Source organism: Pseudopipra pipra, chromosome 17 (genome assembly GCF_036250125.1).
Source record: "Pseudopipra pipra isolate bDixPip1 chromosome 17, bDixPip1.hap1, whole genome shotgun sequence".
In the NCBI taxonomy this organism is placed as follows: Eukaryota; Metazoa; Chordata; class Aves; order Passeriformes; family Pipridae; genus Pseudopipra; species Pseudopipra pipra.
In genome coordinates this window covers 8,568,413-8,588,969 of record NC_087565.1, presented here as the reverse complement: position 1 = coordinate 8,588,969, position 20,557 = coordinate 8,568,413, and the positions used below count along the sequence as shown (strand labels likewise).

Sequence of the window (20,557 nt, the reverse complement as noted above, 5' to 3'; positions counted from 1 at the left end):
TATTTATTCAGGCTAGCAGCTCTTGAGAGGAAGTTGTAGAGTATTTTTGCCTGTTAGGCCTTTTTACATGGAGAAGGGTTCAAAGATTTTTGCAGCAGGATGACAATTTTTTTCAAATTTAATTTTTAATATAATTTTTCTTTTAAAAAAATTGCAGAAAAGAAGGCACGTTTGGCTCTGTGTAGTACTCAACTCTTCATTCTTCTTACCTTCACCGAGGTCTCCTTCAGACTAGAATAAAATTCTGCCCAAGACATGAAAGCAACAGGGAACAGCTCTTAATTTGCTTGATGATGTATGAAGAAAACAATGTTTACAGGAGAGAAACAAATAATTCTATGTATTTCAAATTCAGAGGGTTTAGTTAGGAACTTAGACCACTGACAGAGTCCCTTCCCCAGAGACCACACCAGGCAGTGCTTGGGGGAGGTTATTTTTAACAGCACTCTGTTGTTTTACTGTCTCTGTTAACTCTCTTTCTCCCTGCACATCTGTAAGCAGGAGGGAAACATTTCAAAAGACAAGAGAGGCAAAAAAGGCACTTTTCAGCTTATGAGAACTGTCAAAATTATTTGTCAGAAGTCTTGGCTCACTTAGGTTTTTGACAGCCACACGTTAACATGGTATTTTCACTTGCAAACAAGACTTGAGTAACAGATCCTGACCTTTATCACTGTGTATTTGTAGAAGTTTTCTCTCAGCATGACACGATTTTTGTAGTGTTCATTCTCGTGTTTGTTTTGGTTATATTTTTTTCTCAAAAGGAAAAAAATTTTGTCATATTATCCACCAAAATGCCACTAAGTCAGTCTGTGCTATGTTGCCTGATAGAACGTGACTGGGACACCCAAGCAGAATGTTTTTATACAAGGCTGGATCACAAAACTTAGAAAAAAATTAAATGCTTCTATTATAAAGCAGGCACATTAAGGAAATACATGAGATTGTGTTAATAATGCATTCATTTACCTGCCAGGTTAAAGCAGCTTGTTTAACACAGATTAAATTTTCATCACCCACCCAAAATTCAGCACAGCCACGCAAGTGATTTGAAACAAAAATCAGCATGCACAATTGAAGGAAGAGTCTGGGGCTCCAGACATTCTCTGGAACGAGAGGTGAGGTTTTTATATTTTTGGCCTAGACATGGTATTAAATGTGTTTAATGGTGAGACAGGAGATTTCTGGCTTATTCTTGGGCACCTGCCAACACAGCACTGCACATGAGCCCTTCCAGGGCTTCCTGCCTCTCTCCATTTACCCAGCACAGTCTCACTGGAGCCCTCAGAGGACCTCCTGGAAGGTTTTGCATGTAGTCTCCACACCATGGAAACATCACTGTAATGACTCCACAAAGGTCCCCTGACCTTCCTGGGACTACATCAAGAAAGAAGGGTTAAAGCCACATCATCTGAGCCATCCACAGTTGATTGAGCAAGGCAGTGGAAGGCACACAGGATATGGGTAACTGCTCAAAGATAGCACAGCAAACATGTTCCTCTGCCTTTTCTTTCTGACTCTCAGCCTTTAACACACACTTGTTCACACCTCCCAGGCAGCCACAGGATGGCTGTGACTCCTGTGCACTCACCTGAGACACCTGAGCTTCTCCAGGGGGGGCAATTCAACCTGCCTTGATATCTGACAACTCTTTCCCTTCGCTACCTGCAGAGGAATTTGAGCTACATGGCTTTTACTCAACTTATCCTTATTCTGTGGACCATCCTGCCCGAATCATCATAATACGACAGCAGCCTAATGCAAAAATACTCCTGGAACGTGTGCACGTGCACACCCAGAACCCTGGCTGTCAGTGAGCCCTGCACAGCATCACAGTCATTGCAAACACCAGCACAACTCGCTGAGATATTATTTCAGCATTATTTAGGAGAAGATCATAGCTAATGTGCACCCAGCTCTATCGTTTCCTGTGACAACAAAACCAAGCCATGCAGAAATCCTGCTCCCTGTGCAAATGAGGAGTGATTTTTATTCAAGTCTAGTGAAGCTTTTCGCTGTTAAGGATTCCTTACACTTGTCCTTGTTAAACATTAACAGTGTTGAACATCCTCATCTGCTCGCTGCAAGGAGCAAGAGACATGGCAGCTCCTGGCTGTGCAGGGCCCAGAAGGGAGGGCTGGGCTCAGGGAGCCTGTTCCTCACACTCTGTGCTCCACAGCATCTCCCTTTTAGCCCTTCTCAGGTCAGTGCTCCAAGGGGGCTCAATACAAGAGAAAAAGGTCAAGTAGTGGCTACATGTTGCTTTACAGAGATCTCATGAACTTCTGGGCATCAATCTGAATGCTGGTGTTGTCCACACAGCCAGAAATATCCTGGATTAACACACACACTTCACATCTTTTATCCAGCACAGGTCATGTTTTCATTCATTTTGAAGTCTGTTTTTTTAATATAGCTTTCAATAATAGAAGATTTTGGTTTCTATCCAGAACAGCAGGATAAAATGTCTTTGAGGTAAAGCCTTCTGAGGATTTTCTGTTGACTCAGTGCCTCCCAGCTACAGTGCACGACACTTTCTGCTAAGCAAGTAGAGTAGAGAAGCTTAAAGCTAAGAGTTGGGATGTGATGAAGTGATTGACCTGTGATGAAATTTAGAGTAGCTACTTCCTTTTCCAAGCTGTGCTTCCAAAGAAAACACTTATTATTTTTTGTTAAATCAAAGGCACTGGCTTACTTTACAATGGATTATGCTGAACTCACTCTACCTGCATGTTGAACATGTCATTTAAGAGATTTTAACAGCAGTGGACACAAGTTGGATTGTCTTAAAGTTCCAGTTTGGTGTTATCAACTTTCATCTCAATATATTCACTTTCGTCAGGTTTGAACTTGGCCCAGAGTGCACTGAGTGCTCCCATTTATTTACAGGGGAGTGGCTGCTTCCTATGTCTGGGTATCTGAAAGGCCTTCACTGGCCATTTACATGGAATATCAATACAGGTGACTGATGTGATATTTTGATGTGGCAATACCATCTTTTGTAGCCAGTCCTAGAGACAGACTAATATTATTTGTCAAAGAGAGCTGCTATTCGTCACATAAATTATCCATCTGTAATAATGTTTTGCATTATTTGTTCAGGTCTATATCTGGCTGAATAGTATCCGTCAACATTTATCCAAAGAAGAAGGTATTCATCAAACAGTAGCTTGATTTCCTTGAAAACACTGGAAATTCTGTCGCTTTCAGTAGGAGCTGGAGGAGCCTGAAGATATTTTGTTGTAATTCATTTCTTGTTGATATAAATGTACAGAGTGATTGATTATAACAACAAAGAAATCTCAAAGAGCTATTTCCAAAAATATTTAGGAACTTAAAATGTAAACTGGTGCCCAGTGACACGTGCATAGCACAGTGTACAATACCAACTACTTCATCTATTTTTGGTATTGAAAACATCACCATATTGAAGAATCTCAAAGCCTTAACATTTCCCCCTGAAAAACTGACATTTTATAGGTCTCACGTGAAGCAAACACTTCAGATTCTCCCTCGACCACCACTTAACAGACCAGCATGGACCCTCCTGCTCCAGCAGTGCTGAGAACCTGTCAGGAAATGACACTCAGAAAGTAATTACTGGAGTTTCACTGTGGAAACTCAAAGGATAAATTGAGTGGTGTTGCACGGGAGACTGACTCTGCTTTGTACTACTCAGTTTTTCATTAGTGATCCAGTGGTTGACTAGAGATTTTGGTTGTTAAATTCACAGACCTTGACACGAAGGTGGAAAAGAATTGCAGACGAGTTGAGAGGGGGATTCAAATCCAAAACAGCCTTGACAAATGAGAGAAGCAATAATATATAATTCAGCAAGCAGGGGGAAAAAAATCCTGATGTTCAGCAGGAATTACCAGCTTCACAAGCCCTGGCTGAAGCACATGTTTTCTGCAGAAAAAGACCCAGAAGTTAAAGCAACTTGCAGAGTGACACCAGTTACAAATGTCCTGCTGTTGGGATAAAAGGGAATATTCCTCAGCGAGGTTCCAGGCAGTGGCACAGCCAAAACACGAGTCCTCCTGCAGCACTCAGCACTGAGAAAGGGTTCTGCTGGAATAGGGTGTGAAGTTTTCCATGCCCCCAGAAAAGAGTTGGAGGAGTCCAGCTCAGGACAATGAGAATAATGAGAGCTTTGGAAAAACGGGATTTGCAATTGAAAAGAGGAAGGATTGGATTTCAGAGCCCAGAGAAGGCTGGGGCAGGCACAGCCTGCAGGTACATAAACAGCTGCTGCAAAAAGGAAAGGAGCAGGTTGCTCCCTGTGTGGTGGGATGAGAGGAAATACAATTTAAATTACAGCAAAAGAGGTTTGGAAAACAGTAAGGATAACACTGAGTTGTCCAGGGAAAACTGTGCAATCTCCCACTGCTAAGCATCTTTAAGAATAAAGAAAAAGATTTATGGACACTCTGGGGTGCAAAAGCCTTGGATGGTGCTTTGTGCCAAACCCAACCTCCTCCTCATTTGAACCACAGTTTCCACAGTTGTTTTGCACTTTCCAAGCCTGAGTGAGAAGAACAGGTGGTTTCACTGCTTTTCAAAGTGTCCCTTTTAGGGGAAAGTGGCAGTCAGAGATTTAAAGCTTTTAGAAAACTTCACCCAGGCTATGAGTGTTTATTTCCAATGCAAAGATGGTCCCTGGAAAACCCTCCTTCATGTTAGGCACGTGCAATTTTAAAGGAAGATTTTCAAAAGCCTTCAGGGACAGTTTTACACTGAGCACATTCAGTGCAAGAGTAAAACTCCCATTGATTTCCATGTCCTGCCCCCATAGAAGCACACAGTATGTCCTGAATATTTTAAATTATACTTGATTTCAAAACAATACTTAAGTGTGAACTTCCCTAGCAATTTCTTGGTGTATTGAGGTATAATTTAAATGCTGTAATACAAAATACACTGAAATAGAATAAAGAAGGTGGCTCACATAGAAATATTTCAGTTAGTTACTAAAATAATAATGTTCTATGCCTTTAGCTACAGTAATTAAAATAATCCACAGTGATAAGAACTATTGAGGATTATCATATTTGCTTATTAGCATGGTAGTCAAATTAATCTTGGGCTATTTAACAGCAACATCTAATCATTTTGGAGGAAAACATGCATCTTTCTGCTCACAGGCTTACAGTCTCATCTTGTGCCCTAATGTCTTGTAAAAGAAAGATTCATATCAAGCAAGAACAGGGTTGCTAAAATTATTAAATGCTGAACAAGACTCATTTCATTATACTCGAGGTTTATTAGATCATTTTAGTTAACACCTGCTAAGCAAAGAGTATGAAGTGCAACACAGAGAATGTAACACTGATTTCATGCACGTTTAACTGAGGATCCAGGGTCTCCATGAATTTTACATTAATTAGGTGGAACATTTAATGAACAAACCTTTCATTATGCTCTGATCAAAACACAGTCTGAGAGCTCATGGAAAATCCCCAAAGAGCATCCACCTGCTTGTGTATAATTTCTGACCTAACTTTTTCTTTTCCCAGGATTCTGATTCGTTAATAAATCATCCAAGTAAAATGTTTAGGTAAAAATGGGCTGTTTCTCTTTCTCAATCTCCAACAGATTTAGCAGAGTATGATCCTTGTCTGTATAAATGTTATGTTCTGAATACTTGCCTACAAAAAGACACTACATTTTCTGAATAGGATCAGATTCCTCAGGAGCAGTTCTCAGGACATCTATATAAGGTGAGTTTTAAAGTCCTTTCTTAAACTCAGGGAATAATTTCTATCCAAAAAAAAAGGTTGGCAATATTCATTGTACTCCCAGTTTCAGGAACTTGGACAATGCTGAGGATGAAACAGGACAGATGGAGCTCCAAATGGCTCAGTGGTGGGAAATTTAACTGAGGGGCTTCATCTTTGCCTGAGGAGGACATACCTCAGGATGTGCTTTATCCCTGTCCCACAGGCATTTCTTACCCTCTTTGTTTAATGGGCTACTTCCTGCTAAGTGGCAAACATCAAAATTCAGAGCAGCCTCCCTGGACCTTTCAACACATTCCCAAGTTTTGAGGTATTTTTAGATGGATCAAGCAAAGGTGAGCTCTGATTCACACACAGAATGCTCATATTGATGTTTTAGCCTGACTCCAAGTGATCCTGGCTTTAAGGACAGGTACAGCCTCAAAGTCACATGCACTGATAGAGCATTTCTCACCCTTTTCTCACTGCAGAACCCCCAGACAGCCAGGAGGACCAAGGGAGCTGAACAGTCTCCAGTCCTAGGCACCAGCTGACATTTGACATTAACTGCAAAGACCAGATTCTGGACAGCCAAAACATCAGAAGCCCCAAGAGATCAGCAAAGCATCACATTTCTGGTTTGGAGTCCTTCAAAAATAGCCCATCTCAAAGGCTACAAGAGCTGCTCCCAAGGCTGGGCACATGTTCATGAATATAAATATCTGAAGATATGGGATCATTTGGCCTTATTTAAATGGAATTAATCCCTTGGTAAGTATACAGTGAAAATCTGCTTTAAGGTACCTTGGAGGAGATCAGGGAAATAAAAATTGGGGAGAAAAAAAAAAAATCAATCATTTAAGAGAGGTGGCCTTTAACAAAAAGTCTAACAAAAATTGTAGGGAAAAGCCATGGGGATAAAGTACTTTAAAGTAGCTGATTAAAGTAAGGCAATGTGGAAAGCAAAAGATCTGACAGCCATTCCACCTTGCACCTTGATCTTCCCAGCTTTCAGAAGACTTACATGAAAAACCTCAGGAAGGCATGCAGTCAAGTTCTGAAAGGAGTCCACAAAAAGTTTAAAACACACATTTTTCTCAGACACAGTTTAGTTTTGCAAATGTTTTAGTGATTGAACAACCTGATCTTTGTACATGTGCTTTATTGCAGGCTTTGGGGAGTGAAAGACAGTGAGAAGTGGCACCATCTGGTTGTGGTTTCCTGTTTTCAGATTCTCATTCATGTAAAGCCCTTTCTGGTAGCAAACATTTGGTTATTTCCACATCTGTGCTGTCCCCAACCTCCCCAGCAGTACCTGAGGTAAGAAATAAGAGCAATGATTCATCACTGCCACTCGTGCCTGTGCGTTGGTGCCAAGCAATAAACACACAGGTTTCAGATAACAAAGAAAGGGAAAACACTCCCAGGCTGGATTTGTGCCTTTCCAACCCCACTGTTGTCAACAGCTTCTCCAAATAGATCCCAGCACCTCAGGACACTGAACAGAGCCAGATGGGACCTGCAATTTTATAACACTTCAGGTATTGTTACTTGAGGTGCAGCAATTCACTTCTGTCAGGCTCCAGGACTCAGTGTTTGGATCACCTGTTACACTGCTCTGCACAAACCTTCCAAGGCCAAGGAGGTTGATGTTGTGTGGGGATAACCAAAGGCAGGCACCTGTCCCTTCCTCCTCCTTGACAAACCAAAGAGCAATAAATAGGAGAAACTTATTTTCTCCCTTCAACTTCTCTGGGTTTGTCCAGAATCTTGCCTAGAAAATCTGTCCAGTGGACACCCCGTACTCAGGGAAGAAGTGGAACCACGCAAACAGGGTTGGATCCTTCCCAGCCCCCCTTGGTGGCTGCCCAGGATAAGTCAGACCCCTCCATCACCTTCTCAGCCCATGTGCATCAAAATCATCCTTTTTCCTAATTGCTCTTTACTCCAGGTCACACACCAGGGAGCCTCTGCCAATACATCTCATCAGCTGCCCTAGTTAGACTTAGAGAGGAGTTTTCCACTACTCAATTCTCCAGATAATAGACTTCCAAACACCCAAGTATTGAAACAGGTAGACTGCTACAAGACTATATCTGGCAGGCACTCAGACAAATCCAATAGTGCTGCAAGCTGATGTATATTCAATTCTGGCATATCAGTCACTTCAGATTCCACTGTGATTATCAAAAGACTGCTTTTGCCTATAATATAAACCACTTTTTTTCTCCCCTCCAATTACTTTATGGAAATTTTTAGCACAGATAATACATAGTATTAATAAATCCTCTCTAGCATGGCAATAGAAAGACTGATTTTATCTCTTTGTCCCTCTTTTTGTATCAGGAAAACCTCACAAGTTTCAACTTTCTTAAGAATAAAGCACACAAAAATATTGTCTCATCCACATCTTCTGCAAACCCTTTCTGAAATATTCGACCTATCTGAGCTTACATTACATAATAATCAATTACATCAAACAATCTACTGCAAATTCCTTGCCAGTAAAGTCCAAAGTCATTTTCAGGTTCTGAAATGCCTTCTCCAGTTACACACAACAAATAGCACTTTCACACAAGCCATAACAATTTCTGCCTTTACCTGTGAAAAAGTGTCTTGTGTTCTTGTATTATCCATGTCTGTGAAAATTCTATTTGTTTCATCAGTATCCTACGGGGTTGCAAAGTACAGTTTATTCATGAATCACACCTGCTTTTCCACACCACGCTGCTCCTTCTCTCTCTCTGCTTCTCTCTCTTATGAAATCTTGCAGCCAATGGCTTTTATTAAGTGTTACTTCCTTTTATGCTGAGAACTGAAAGAAACAATAATGATACTTTGCTTCCTTATGGCAGCTCTGTGAAAAGACAAAAAAAAATGTAGAAGTTGTTTGTTTGCTTTTCCTGAACTGATATTTATGTTCTGGGGACTTCCTGAAGTCACCAAGCCATGAATATTGAAAATTTGATTTATTACTGTACATTGAATTTATCAGAACACCCAACACGTTAATTGCCCAAACAAATTTTGTGCTAAATGTAATGAAGTTTGCCTGAGGAACTGCAAATACAGTGCTCAGTTTTCCCAGCAGTGTTTTTATGCACAGCAACAATCTTTAACACGTCTTCAGACTCCAGCATGAATATGTTCATGTTGGATGAAAGCACAAAGGCACCTGCAGCTTAATGTACCAGATTCCTGTAAAGACAAAGAGCATTTCAAACTTTCCCTTTGCTATCTGTACTGGAGGAGAGAGTCTAGTGATTAGAAGAGGGAATTACCAGTAGGACATTCCTGAAATCTAACCCTGGCTATGACAAAAATTATTCAGCAGCTACAGGGAAAATATACCTCAGTTTTCCCACTGATATAAGGCAGCTTCTATTGCATCACAAAAACATATTGAAATCAATTTGGAGATTAAAAGTTGTTAACAGACATGGCTGGAAAGTGGACTCTTCGTATTTTGACATTTCTTCTCCTCCAAATGGAGGTAAAAGGGAAAATCAAAAGCTATGAAGTATCTCCTGCAAAGCACAGCTTTTAAGAAGTGACAGGAATTGAAACATTTTGATGACGAGTCTCCTTCCTCTGCTGGTCTAGAGGCAGCTTTTTAATAGAAACACGGGAAGTTGAGAAGTTCAGTGCAGAAGAGGTGCCAATGGACCACTCTGGGCTGAGAGTGGTCCCTGGCTTGGCCCAGCACACCCACAGCTATAAATCCCACCTGCTCTTTCAGCTGATGCAGTTGTGGATCCCCACTGAGGAGCTGGACTGATTTACCTGCCAAAAGAGGCAAATTCAGGCTGGAAGGCAGAGACAAGCTGAGGAAAACATCACAGTACAGAGCTGACCAACACATTCACCTTGCAGCAGGTTGTCAGCATCCCAGACACAGACCTCAAAGCTGTGCCTCAGGGCAGGTTCTGGCAGCCCCACAGTCAAGAGCCTTTAAACCCACACTCACTGAACCAAATGGACCCAAGAGAGACCCCCATATCAAACAAGTGGGAGAGAAAGGATTAGGAATTAACTCTCTCGGATTATTTAAGGCAGTAGAAATTAAATGGAAGGTCAATATATGCTAATATAAACAGGTTTTAATCCTTTTAACTGGTTAGAAGTCAGTCCTATTCTTTGAAAGAATGTTAACTTAACACAGGCCAATAATGTAACAGGGCCTGACTGAGCCCAGATCTTCTGTAGGAATATTTAATAAAAGATTGTCTTTCAATGCTCTCAATTCTGACTATTCTATGTCCAGCGTGAGAAGATGGAAATCTTTTACTAAACTGGAAAAAGAAATCATGGGAAATATGTTTCTTTGATAGCTATCTCAAGTCATTTGGTTAAAATAAAATAGCAACTAATTCACTCAGAATCAAATTTCTAGTACCAGCCTATTCCCCCTTAGAGTCCTCAGCCCTTGAGGAACTATGATTTTCTTTTTAAATTAAACAATCCCAAGGAACTTCTTTTTATAATGTGATTATAGCAGCACAGAACATTTCAGAATGGGAAAATGACAGGTCTCTTTTATAAAGGTTCTGCAGAGATATCAGATGGCCTTTTCCCCTCCACTGCCTGCTGAACAGCACGTTCTGCAAGGTTACAAAGCCTGAGAGAAAGCAGTTAATCAGGATAGAGCTCAATTGCTACTCTTAGAGAAAACATTTTCAATTAATCTGAAGTCGTTAATTACACCTCCCTTTAATAAAGGCTCGGGTGTAATTTTCTTTTTTTCCTCTCAGTTTATCGATCCAAACATATGCCAGACTCATGTGCTGCAACAAACACGTGGGAAAATTCACTGCTGGAATAAACTGAAATAAAATACTCGCCTCGATAAACCACATCATGAAGATGCAAATTACGGGGGAAAGAGTTTTGGAATAACTGTGGAAGAACAAGAGCACTTTGTCCATTGTCTGACCAATGTATGAGGTAAATGTGTTGTACCAGCAGTGCACGTTTCACTTCAGAAAAACATGAACTCTGACCATAGGGAATGAAGCTGGTGTCAGACATGACTTTGTAGGACTTCTTTAGTACTTGTACAAGGTGTGTTTGCTGCCAAGGGCCTTTTGCCCGTGCCTTGCCTTGTCACGACCCACCTGAAGCTGCTGCTGCCCATCACCGACCGGCCACGACCCCCCAGGCTGGTCCCACTCCCACCTGGGTCCTCCTGACCTGCTTTCCTGGAATCACAGAATGGTCTGGCTTGGAAGGAACCTCTCATTCCAGCTATCTCATTCCAACCCCTGCCATGGGCAGGGACACCTTCCACTAGCCCAGGTTGCTCCAAGCCCTGTCCAACCTGGCCTGGGACACTTCCAGGGATGGGGCAGCCACAGCTTCTCTGGGCAAACTGTGCCAGGGCCTCACCACCCTCACAGGGAAGAATTTCTTCCCTGTATGCCATCTAACCCTACTCTCTGTCAGTTTGAAGCCATTCCCCCTTGTCCTGTCCCTCCAGGCCCTTGTAAATAATAGCTTTCTATCTTTCTTGTAGCTCCTTCAGGCACTGGAAAGCCACAATTAGGTCATCCCAAAGCTTCTCTTCTCCAGGCTGAACAATCCCTATTATCTCAGCCTCCTGGGTTTTAGGCTAAAGATACTGACTTGTCTCAGATTTACCAACAGAAATTCTGAAATTACTTTTTCCAAACTTCCTTCCAGCCACGAGGTGTGAACCTCCGTGCCAGCCTTCTGCTTCCTTCTATCTCAGCCCTGGGAGTGACTTCACATGCCAGAAATTAGGGACTTCCCTACCTGTTTTCTGAAATGCTAAATCCCCAGCAGTTTTCCAATAGCATATTCTGGCCAACCCTGTGCAAACTCATTGTCTGGTGCTTTTTGTGGAAGTTAAACTAAAAAAAAAACTTCCTATGGCCAGTATGTTTTTAATCAACCTAAATATGCGTTTAATGGGCAAAAGTAAAAAAGAATGTTTATGTCTCTTTCAATTTATTAAAAGAATTTTCCTAAATATTTTCATACCTAAGAAAAGGACATCATGAAATAAGTTAAGTTAAAAAATGAGAGTTGAATGAAATTATTGTTTAAATAAATAAATAAAGCATTAACTTCATAGAAACATTTTTGCCTCTCATTCAAGCATGAATGTTCCAGCAGGGCTGGAACACTCTCAGAAAGTATTTAGAGCTGATAAAACAAAGCCTTTCACTGAAAACTTGTTTCACCTGAAAATTACTGCCTAAAACCTGTTTTATAAAAGGGTTCTTTCTTTTTTCTGTGGAATGGTGCTGAAAAACAGAGGAAGGCAGAGCTCCTCGTGACTCCATCACATGAAGGGGGGGTTGACTTTGTACCACCAGAATACCAAGGGTGCTGATCAGCAGAAAGGAATGAGGGGAGACATGCTGGGGGCAAATCAGGAAAAAAAACCTGGGGGAGAATAGATGAGCAATAAACAGAAAACAGTTTGTTTTTCTAACAAAGAGGAAGAAAAGGCTGAAAGGACCAGAAGGGGCAGAGCATCCACTCCAAAGGAAGCACACTGCAATTGTATCACTTCTTATAGCAGGTTAATCAAGGAACTGACTGAGATACTGGATAATAAACATCCTCACATTAAGGGCTGGTGTGAGAAAGGACTTACATGTGCTGCTCAGTGACCAAATGAGAGGCTGTGCCTTGAACTGCAACAATCCCTTCAGCCCAGCCTGGATCTCACAGGGACAAGAGACACCAGGCTGAGAAACTTCTGGTGCACAGGAGACCAGCAGAGAGGTAACTCACCTGTAGGATGTTGGTTTTGCTCTTTACATTAAATCTTTATGGTTATTAGCTGGCTAAGCACTGGCCTTCTTCCATCTGTTGTCTGTCTGCAACTCCATCCATCCTTCCTTCCTTCCTCCCGTGAGCTTATTCCTCCTGCCATGGAAGTTTCATGGTTTAGGAGCTCTCAATAATTTTATTTTAGTTGCTATTTTAAAGCAACCAGCTTGGCAATCCTGGGGGCCTGACACCCTTCATTTACCACATGAGCTGCCCTGCCAGGGAGCTCCAGATCACAGCTGAGACACCTTCAGCTCCTCTGTGCCCCCTCTGAAGTCAGTGATGCCAAGAAACAGAGCTGGGAATCACTGATAGGACAAGGGATGAGGGAGGAGTGGGGAGCCTGGTCCTTCTCACACCTCTAAGGGATGATTGTCTTTATTTTTAAAGAGACAGAGATATTTGGGGCTATATGACAGGGATTATTTAGGTTTTCAGGATGAATAGAGCCCTTGCAGTGTTCTTTGAGTTCACTGAAGTTTGGCTCAGTGCAGAAGCCAAACAGTAAAAAAATAAAAACCCCTAGCAACTCAAAAAAGATTATTAAAGATTATTACCTAAAAATCACCTGTGCTTGGTAACATAAGCAAAAGTCCAGTATTTTGAAGCAAAGAAGATCTTTTGGGCTGAAATGGACACCCTCCTCTTCATTTCACATGGTGGGTAACTGTGGCAACCAGATCTGAACGGAACTGGAAAACCAACCAAACATGTTGGAAGGAAACCCTGCCAGGGTGTTTTGGTTTTACTGTTTCCTCAGGGATTATCTAGCACAGAAATTGATGGTACTGCAAATTCTAGTATTTCTATTTGACCTAATTTTGATTCTGGTTTTAAGCAAGAAAAATATCGATCCACAACAGTTTGTGCTCCACTGAACTGGGAGGTCCCCTGTGCATTAAGTGCAAGGGGAAAAAAAGGGTGGGGGTAGTGAACAGAAGATGAGTAATTTAAAATTAAAATTTCTGACAAGCAAGTGAGTCTGTGAAACTAAATTCAGGTCGAGGGTGACATCTAGTGATGCTCAGCACACAATCCTCTCACAAATTCTGCCCGTTTTTGCAGTATTCTCACCCATTAATCTTTCCCAAGGTACACAGCTCCACCCAACTTAGCTTGTTCTATGTCTCTACAAATTTTTTTCTTAAACTGGAAGCAGAAATAATACATTTCAATACAAAAAATGAACAGTTTGTGTTCAGTTATTCCTATTGAAATCAGGCTCCTGTCCAAAACCTGGTCCAGCCTTTCCTGGCAGGGTCAAGAGGGAGAATTTCACCTCAATTCTCAATTTCACTTTATTTTTATTATTTGGTTTATAGCTGTGACTATGAAATAAAGCCCGAGGAAGACAGGGGGGAACTGGGAGGGATGAGGTGGCTTGGACAGGACAGTGGCAGAGTGTCCAACCCAGCTGGACACTCAGATACCCAGGGAAAGGAGGCACTGGAGCTGTGCAGTGGAAGCCCATGTGAGCCAGGCTGGCTGGACATGTGGCAAACTTAAATTTTCCGTATGTTTCACCAGAAATATCATAAAACAGATATTTTCCCATAAAATGTGGGTTTCAAAATTTTTCAGGCAATATGAGTTAATTTTTGAATCCATTCAATGTGTCCATTTTGGTAAATAGTGGGAGAATTCAGAAAAGGAAAAAATAGAGTAGGAACTAGGAGATAGAGATAATATATCTACTCATTAAAATGAAGAAGTTGGTACATGATGCCTAGTTGATGGAGGTGTAATTTTTTGGCTTCTTTTATAAAAGCAAATATTCTTTTCTCATTCTTCACTTTTTTTGTACAATACAGCTGCAAAGCACAGTGGCAGCTTGATACATAAATAAAGGAAATCTGTCATTAGCAGTGAGCTGTTAGTTGTTCCTCTGTGAATTGGTGATGCACAAACTACTTAGCTGCTGAATTTTGAACAACAAAATGTTTCCAGCAGTTTTCTGCCTTTGACAGTGGTTCATTGTCACCATCAAGGAGAGAAAAGCAACAACCCACATGTTTCTAAAAGTAACAATTCTTCATCTATGTGAACAATTTCCTTTAACTTCCTACTGTGTGCAACAAACAGTAATAAAGGAAATCATGGAATCATAGAATGGCCTGGGTTGGGAGAGATCTTAAAGACCATCTTGTTCCAACCCCCTGCTGTGGGCAGGGACACCTTCCACCAGATCAGGTTGCTCCAACCCCCATCCATCCTGGCAGCACAGAGGTAAAATCACTTACCTGAAAGGGGTGAGCCAATCCTGACAAGGAAAACTTCATAAAATTATGATGAAGTAACAAACCCAAGCAGTGAAAAGTTCCTCTCAGGTTTAATTGAAGCTCAATGGCCTTTAGGCAGCACAGATCACTCCTGCTTCCCCTACAGCCTGTGCCTTAGAGTCAAGAAAGCTTTGCTCAAGCTGGTGACACTACCCCAATTCATATTTTAACTCATTTTTTCAGCTTCTTAAAACATATTTCATGCAAAAGTCTCATCCTCTGAATATATCTGGTGGTGTCCCCCTGTTAATACTGGTGTTGCATTCAGTGACACACATGAAAGTTAAGATAAGTTAAAACCACACTATTCCAAGGTAAAAAGTGACAGCTCTGTGACACAAGATGGCACCAGACACTACCTGAACTTCAGGCTATTAAAAAGTGCACCATCAAAGCAGTATAAAATCGAAGAGCCATATACAAGGGTTTAAATGGGATGAGAGAGAATATGATAAACGCTTCAGTGACTGTGCCCGGGGTGTCCCCCAGCTCCTGGGAATGGCTGGGGCTCAGCAGGGGCAAGCAGCAAGTGCTGAAAGCTTCTAAATAGCAAGAAATTGGCTGTGGAATCAAAGAGAGAGCTAAAGCAACCCTGAGGGCTCTGAGGGTAAGTCGGATCACTCTTCTGAAAGCTGTGAAGCACAGCTGCAGCATCCTTTAATGAGGCACAGGGGAGTCAGAGGAATCAGGTTCCTCTGCACTCCAGGATGGCCTTTGCATCCTGGAAAGAGCTCTGTGACCAAAGGATGCCTCTCATCCCACAACCTCCTTTTGAAACTTTGAACCTTTCATCAATCAAAACAGATATTTTGGTTTTGACAAAAGCTAATATTAAAAAGGATGATAGACTAGAGCTGCCTCCTCACCTTCCCCCTTTTCATTCTGATCATGGCATCCCAGACTGGGACAGCTCTAGTACAGTCCCCTCCTCTATTTTCCATCTTGGGTTGCAAGTGCCAGGGTCAGAATAATGCAATAGGCATTATCTCTGTGTCTCAGGTCAGGGATGTTGCTGGCTAAAGCTACACTTGCAGATGTCCATCTCTGCCCCAGCTTTAGTCAGGAATCTTGCAAACAGTGACCAAGTAGTCACCAAAATCCTCACCCTTTATGCACTCAGTGGTGTAATTTAAAGCTCAACCAAGGCAGTGAGTCGCCAGAACTTGAACAAACACGTTTGAAAGGCCATCCTTTCTGAAGTGGGGGCTATGACACATCACAACACAGAGAACACAACCCATCTCCCTAGATGCTGGCTTTAAAAATGATTGACAAAATTGGTGTTCAAATGAGGAAATTCGTGGAAATAAAACTTGCCTTTGAGCAGCCCCTTTTGGCACAGTCTCTGGAAGAGCATCCCCAAGAGAAGAGGCCTGAGGGCACAGCCCTGGGCAGCAGCAGCAACAAAACACTGAAATGGGCTAAATCAAGCCCTGGTGATTTTCCCTTCAGGAGTTATTCATCATTATCCCCTGTTTTGCAATGTAGGGAGCACTCAGCTGCACTCTCTTCTGTGTTATCAGCCATAGCTGCTATTAGGAAACCTAAGCCCCCAATGTTAGCCTGTGGCAGGTTGTTACTAAGAGCTTTTTTAAAATTCCAGGCTTGGTGTCAGTGAGTTAGTCATCATCAGGCTATTTGCTAAGCTATGGAGAGAGCAGAGGGACATCTGCAGGGTTGTGTTCAGTTATCACTTCCCACTTCATGGGGATATTGAAGGAAGAGATTACAAGAAAAATACCTGCCCAGCTACAGAGGAGAACACAGGATGCTCAGACTCCCAGACAATGAGCTTCCTGCTCTGCTTTCCATGGAGTGAGAGGGAAAGGAGAACTATATTTGGGGGGAAAAAAGGTGTCTTGTAATTGAGATATAGGAATAAGGCATCAAATCTCAGATCTCCATTGTGAAATGGTAAAAACAGTATTTTTAGCCCTGACATTTAATTAACCAGTGAAGGAACAATAACCCACTAGGCAGGGAGTAAATTTATAGCAGTGATAGATCTCCAGACACCCTGTCAGCAGAGAGTCTCTCCAGACCTTCCACACCAGCTGGCATGGCTTGGAGGAGGAAAGGTAGCATTGGCTCACATAAAGAAAACCCTTTGTAATATTATCCCTGTGTATTGTATTTAGACACACTTATTATGTATACACATATATATAAATTAATTAGTAACAACCAGTCCAGAAAACAAAGGGAATAATAAAGCACAGGTTCAGAAAAACCAAATTCAGGGGAAGCCAGGAGGGGTTTGAAGGTTCACTCTGCAAAAGTTAGTGAAGCAGTGACATAAAATGCTTCTATGAATGAGAGAGGTCCTGAGGTCAGGCTTGGTTGGTGTAAGGTTCTGGCATCTGGCCTAGAAGAGCAAGGAGAAAAAACATTTTAGGAAGTTTCTAAGCAGTCACAAAAGTGGCCTTGGTGAATTCAGCTGCAATTTTCTTATTTCTGCCATCAGAAGTTGTTCAAGATGAGTGACAGGGGAACCTTTTCATCACAATGGCTTTTCTGGTCATGACAGCGTTCAGTACAAACAAAACCTTAAATATCCCCTTGTTCTCTTGTGTTGAATAGGAAAATATGCTATTCAGAAACACCTAACTAGAGATTACTATTAAATATAAAGATATGTAAATAGCCTTGTGTACTTGAACTGAAAAAAGAAAAATAAGAAGGAAGAAGAAATTGTATGAATAACTACTTGTCTCTTCTGTTTTCTGTAATAAATGGACACAACGTTACATGAATCATATTTGCTTCCCAAATCTATTTTGCTTTCCAAATCAAAAAGATTCTGTTTCTGACAGAAAATATTCCCTATTAACACTCTGTGGTTTGACATTACTCAAAACAACGGGCTCATATTTCAAATTTCAGAGTCTAGAAAACCTCTGAAACCTCTCTAACCCTGAAGAGCGTTAAAGTCCCATCTTACTGTTGAAGGGCAACATTTTGAAGGGCAACAGTATGACTGTGCATGTGTGATTTGTTTAAGAGAGTTGTTTGTTATTCCCAGTTATCCCCAAACCATAACAAGTAAAGATTGCCTTGCTCTGTTCTGGAAGTTATTTGCAAAAGAAATGCAGATAAAAGCAGTGGAGTTGAATTTTTTTTTTAACTGTAGAACGGTATCTTCCAAACACAAAAAGAGTAGAACAGAAAATCCTTGAACAAAAAAAGAAAGGCAGAAGTTAGACCTAACTGGTAATTAAAATTAAAGGATAAGTTCTGACAGTTTCTGTCACTATTTTGGAAAAAGCAGCTGGGAGAGCTCTTCTGTAGCCAGAAAGAGAAAATCACCCATCCCATAGCCTTTCCCACCTATTTCAGGAAAATCCCATACACTGAAACGCGGCTGACAACCAAGTACTTCACAATCTCACAGAATCATTAAGGTTGGAAAATGACCCCAAGGTCATTGAGTCCAAATTTTGACTGATCCCCATCTTGTCACCCAGCCCAGAGCACTGAGTGCCACATCCAGTCATTCCCTGGACACCTCCAAGAATGGGAATTCCACCACCTCTTTGGGCAGCCTCTTCCAACACCTGACCACCCTTTCCAGGAAGAAATTCCTCCTGATGTCCAACCTGAACCTCCCCTGGCACAGCTTGAGGCTGTTTCCTCTTGTCCTGTACCTTGTTCCCTGGGAGCAGAGCCCGACCCCCTCAGGCTCCCCCCTCCTGTCAGGGAGTTGGGGAGAGAGAGAAAGTCCCCCCTGAGCTTCCATTTCTCCAGGCTGAGCCCCCCCAGCTCCCTCAGCCTCTCCTCATATGATTTACTCTCTGGACCCATTGCCCTTCTCTGGTCTGGGAATGGCTGGTGACTGGCACTGCAAACAATCCATCTGTCAGGTGAGAAGTGGCAGCACCAGGGAGAAAAAACCTTCATCAATTTTCTGTTTGTGGTATTTTTTTTCCATCCCTCTTGTACAACTTGTCTGGGAGAAAGCAACACTGGACTGCAAGTACAGCAACAAATTGAGACACTCTAAGCATCAGCAGAACAATTTGTCCCAATATCCATCCACCCACAGCATCTGACAGCTCAGGAAAATCATCTTGAAAGCTTGCCAGTCTACAAAGTCTTACAGTTCTCTGTAGTGCCAGGAGTGAGGTCAGTCAGCAGCATCAGGCTTTAAAAGGCCAAATGCACCCCCTGCTCAGCCCCAGCACCACAGGGCAATGAGATTTATAAAGACAAGAGCTTCCAGGCAGATGAGGAAGATATTCCAGGGATTTTTTGGCATTGATGAAGCTGAGTAACAGAAGGCAGCTGGCTCAATCATGTCTGCTTGTCTTTCACTCTGTAAAGGAGAGAACAAAACTGATACTGAGTATTATTAGTTTAAAGCACTTAAAATCCCTTGAATATGACAAAGCACCTGCAGGTGCTGGTGAGTGTTTTGCAATCAGGTCTGCTTTGTCTCCTTTTACCCAGGGATGAGAAGGAAAATCGTAGATGATGTCCAGAAGTTGAGTGTGTTTAAAATAACCTGTTAACTGGCTGAAATTATAGAAATACTCATCTGAAAGCTCCCTCATTTCAATCATCATCACGTGTCCCTTCTCACTCATCACCAAGTTTGCCAGGCTGCCTCCTCACTGGTGCTTTTTCCTCCAGCCAGAGTTGAAGGAAAATTTGATGGATAACATCTTAAATGATGCAAACTCCTAGTGCTTGGCTTCAGCTCGGATTCAGCTGGTTGTATCAGGCAAGGATCTACTCTTCCAATTTGAAAATCTCTTCCAGAAACCTGGTACACACATGTGTAACTTCTACTGTCCTCAGCTGATGTCAGATCTTGTCTCAGATCATAAATAATGTTGTTAGCTATGTGAGAAATATGAACCACAATTTCTTGGAGGAATAAAATAGAAATCTTTTCAATATTGCACCTGACACCTGACATTGCAAGTGATTCTGCAGTCTGTGACTCTGTTACCATAAGACATTAAAGGAAAAGACAGCATTTTAGTAGACAGCACTTAATCACCTGAGTGTTTACATCAGTTTCATCGCAAGCCAGGTTCTTGTGAGGCTCCTACTTCCACGTTTTTTGGAGTTTTAGAATCTCTAAAACATCCCAAACTGCATTTCTCCTATTTAGTATAACTTGTGATACCTCCATGTTTTCAGTGAAAAATAGTCAACAGGTTTTTTTCTTGAACTAAGTCAATACTCAAGCAATTCATGATTTAAAAGGTGAAGAAGGTCTGAAATATCGTTTACTTCATTTGTCAAGTGTTCTATTATCAAAAACTTAAACTCTACTAAGGCAGCTCTTCAGCACTGAATAACTCTGTGGGTCAGCAGAGAGTTAAGCAACCATCCTGGAGTGCCCAGATGATGAATTCAAGCACATGTTTACAGATATTCCAAACCAAAACACTCCTGAAATGTGCACAGAATTCAAACCCAGCACACTTTGCTTTGCTAAGATTAAATATTCAATCTTTTAAGTCCTTTTTTATAAAGAATAAAACAGCAGAGGTCTTCAAGAGTTTTTCACTCACTATTTTGGCTACTTGGAACTACAGGAGGGTATTAAATACCTGCTGCATGGGAGCAAACACATGGGAGCAACCACGCTCTAATTTCCTTCAAAATTTCCACTTTTATCTGCCACAAACTATTGTGGGAAAAGAGTGAAAATAAAGGAAAGTGATATGCATTTATCTACCATTATCAGCTTAATCTCACGTCAAGCATTACACAAGATTTTTCATTCAACAACCTCACAAGGGAATTTTC

The 20,557-nt window shown here is 41.6% G+C and overlaps 1 protein-coding gene across 1 annotated transcript in view; it reads right to left on the bottom strand.

The window, feature by feature from the left end:
- LOC135423678 (delphilin-like) overlaps window positions 1–8,564 on the bottom strand; it is a 34,216-nt gene extending 25,652 nt beyond the window's left edge. The window contains exon 1 of the mRNA XM_064674169.1: window positions 8,319–8,564. Coding sequence (XP_064530239.1) covers window positions 8,319–8,354 — 36 coding nt within the window. The 5' untranslated portion in view covers window positions 8,355–8,564. The remainder of the gene's footprint in view (window positions 1–8,318) is intronic.
- Window positions 8,565–20,557: the final 11,993 nt, after the last annotated feature.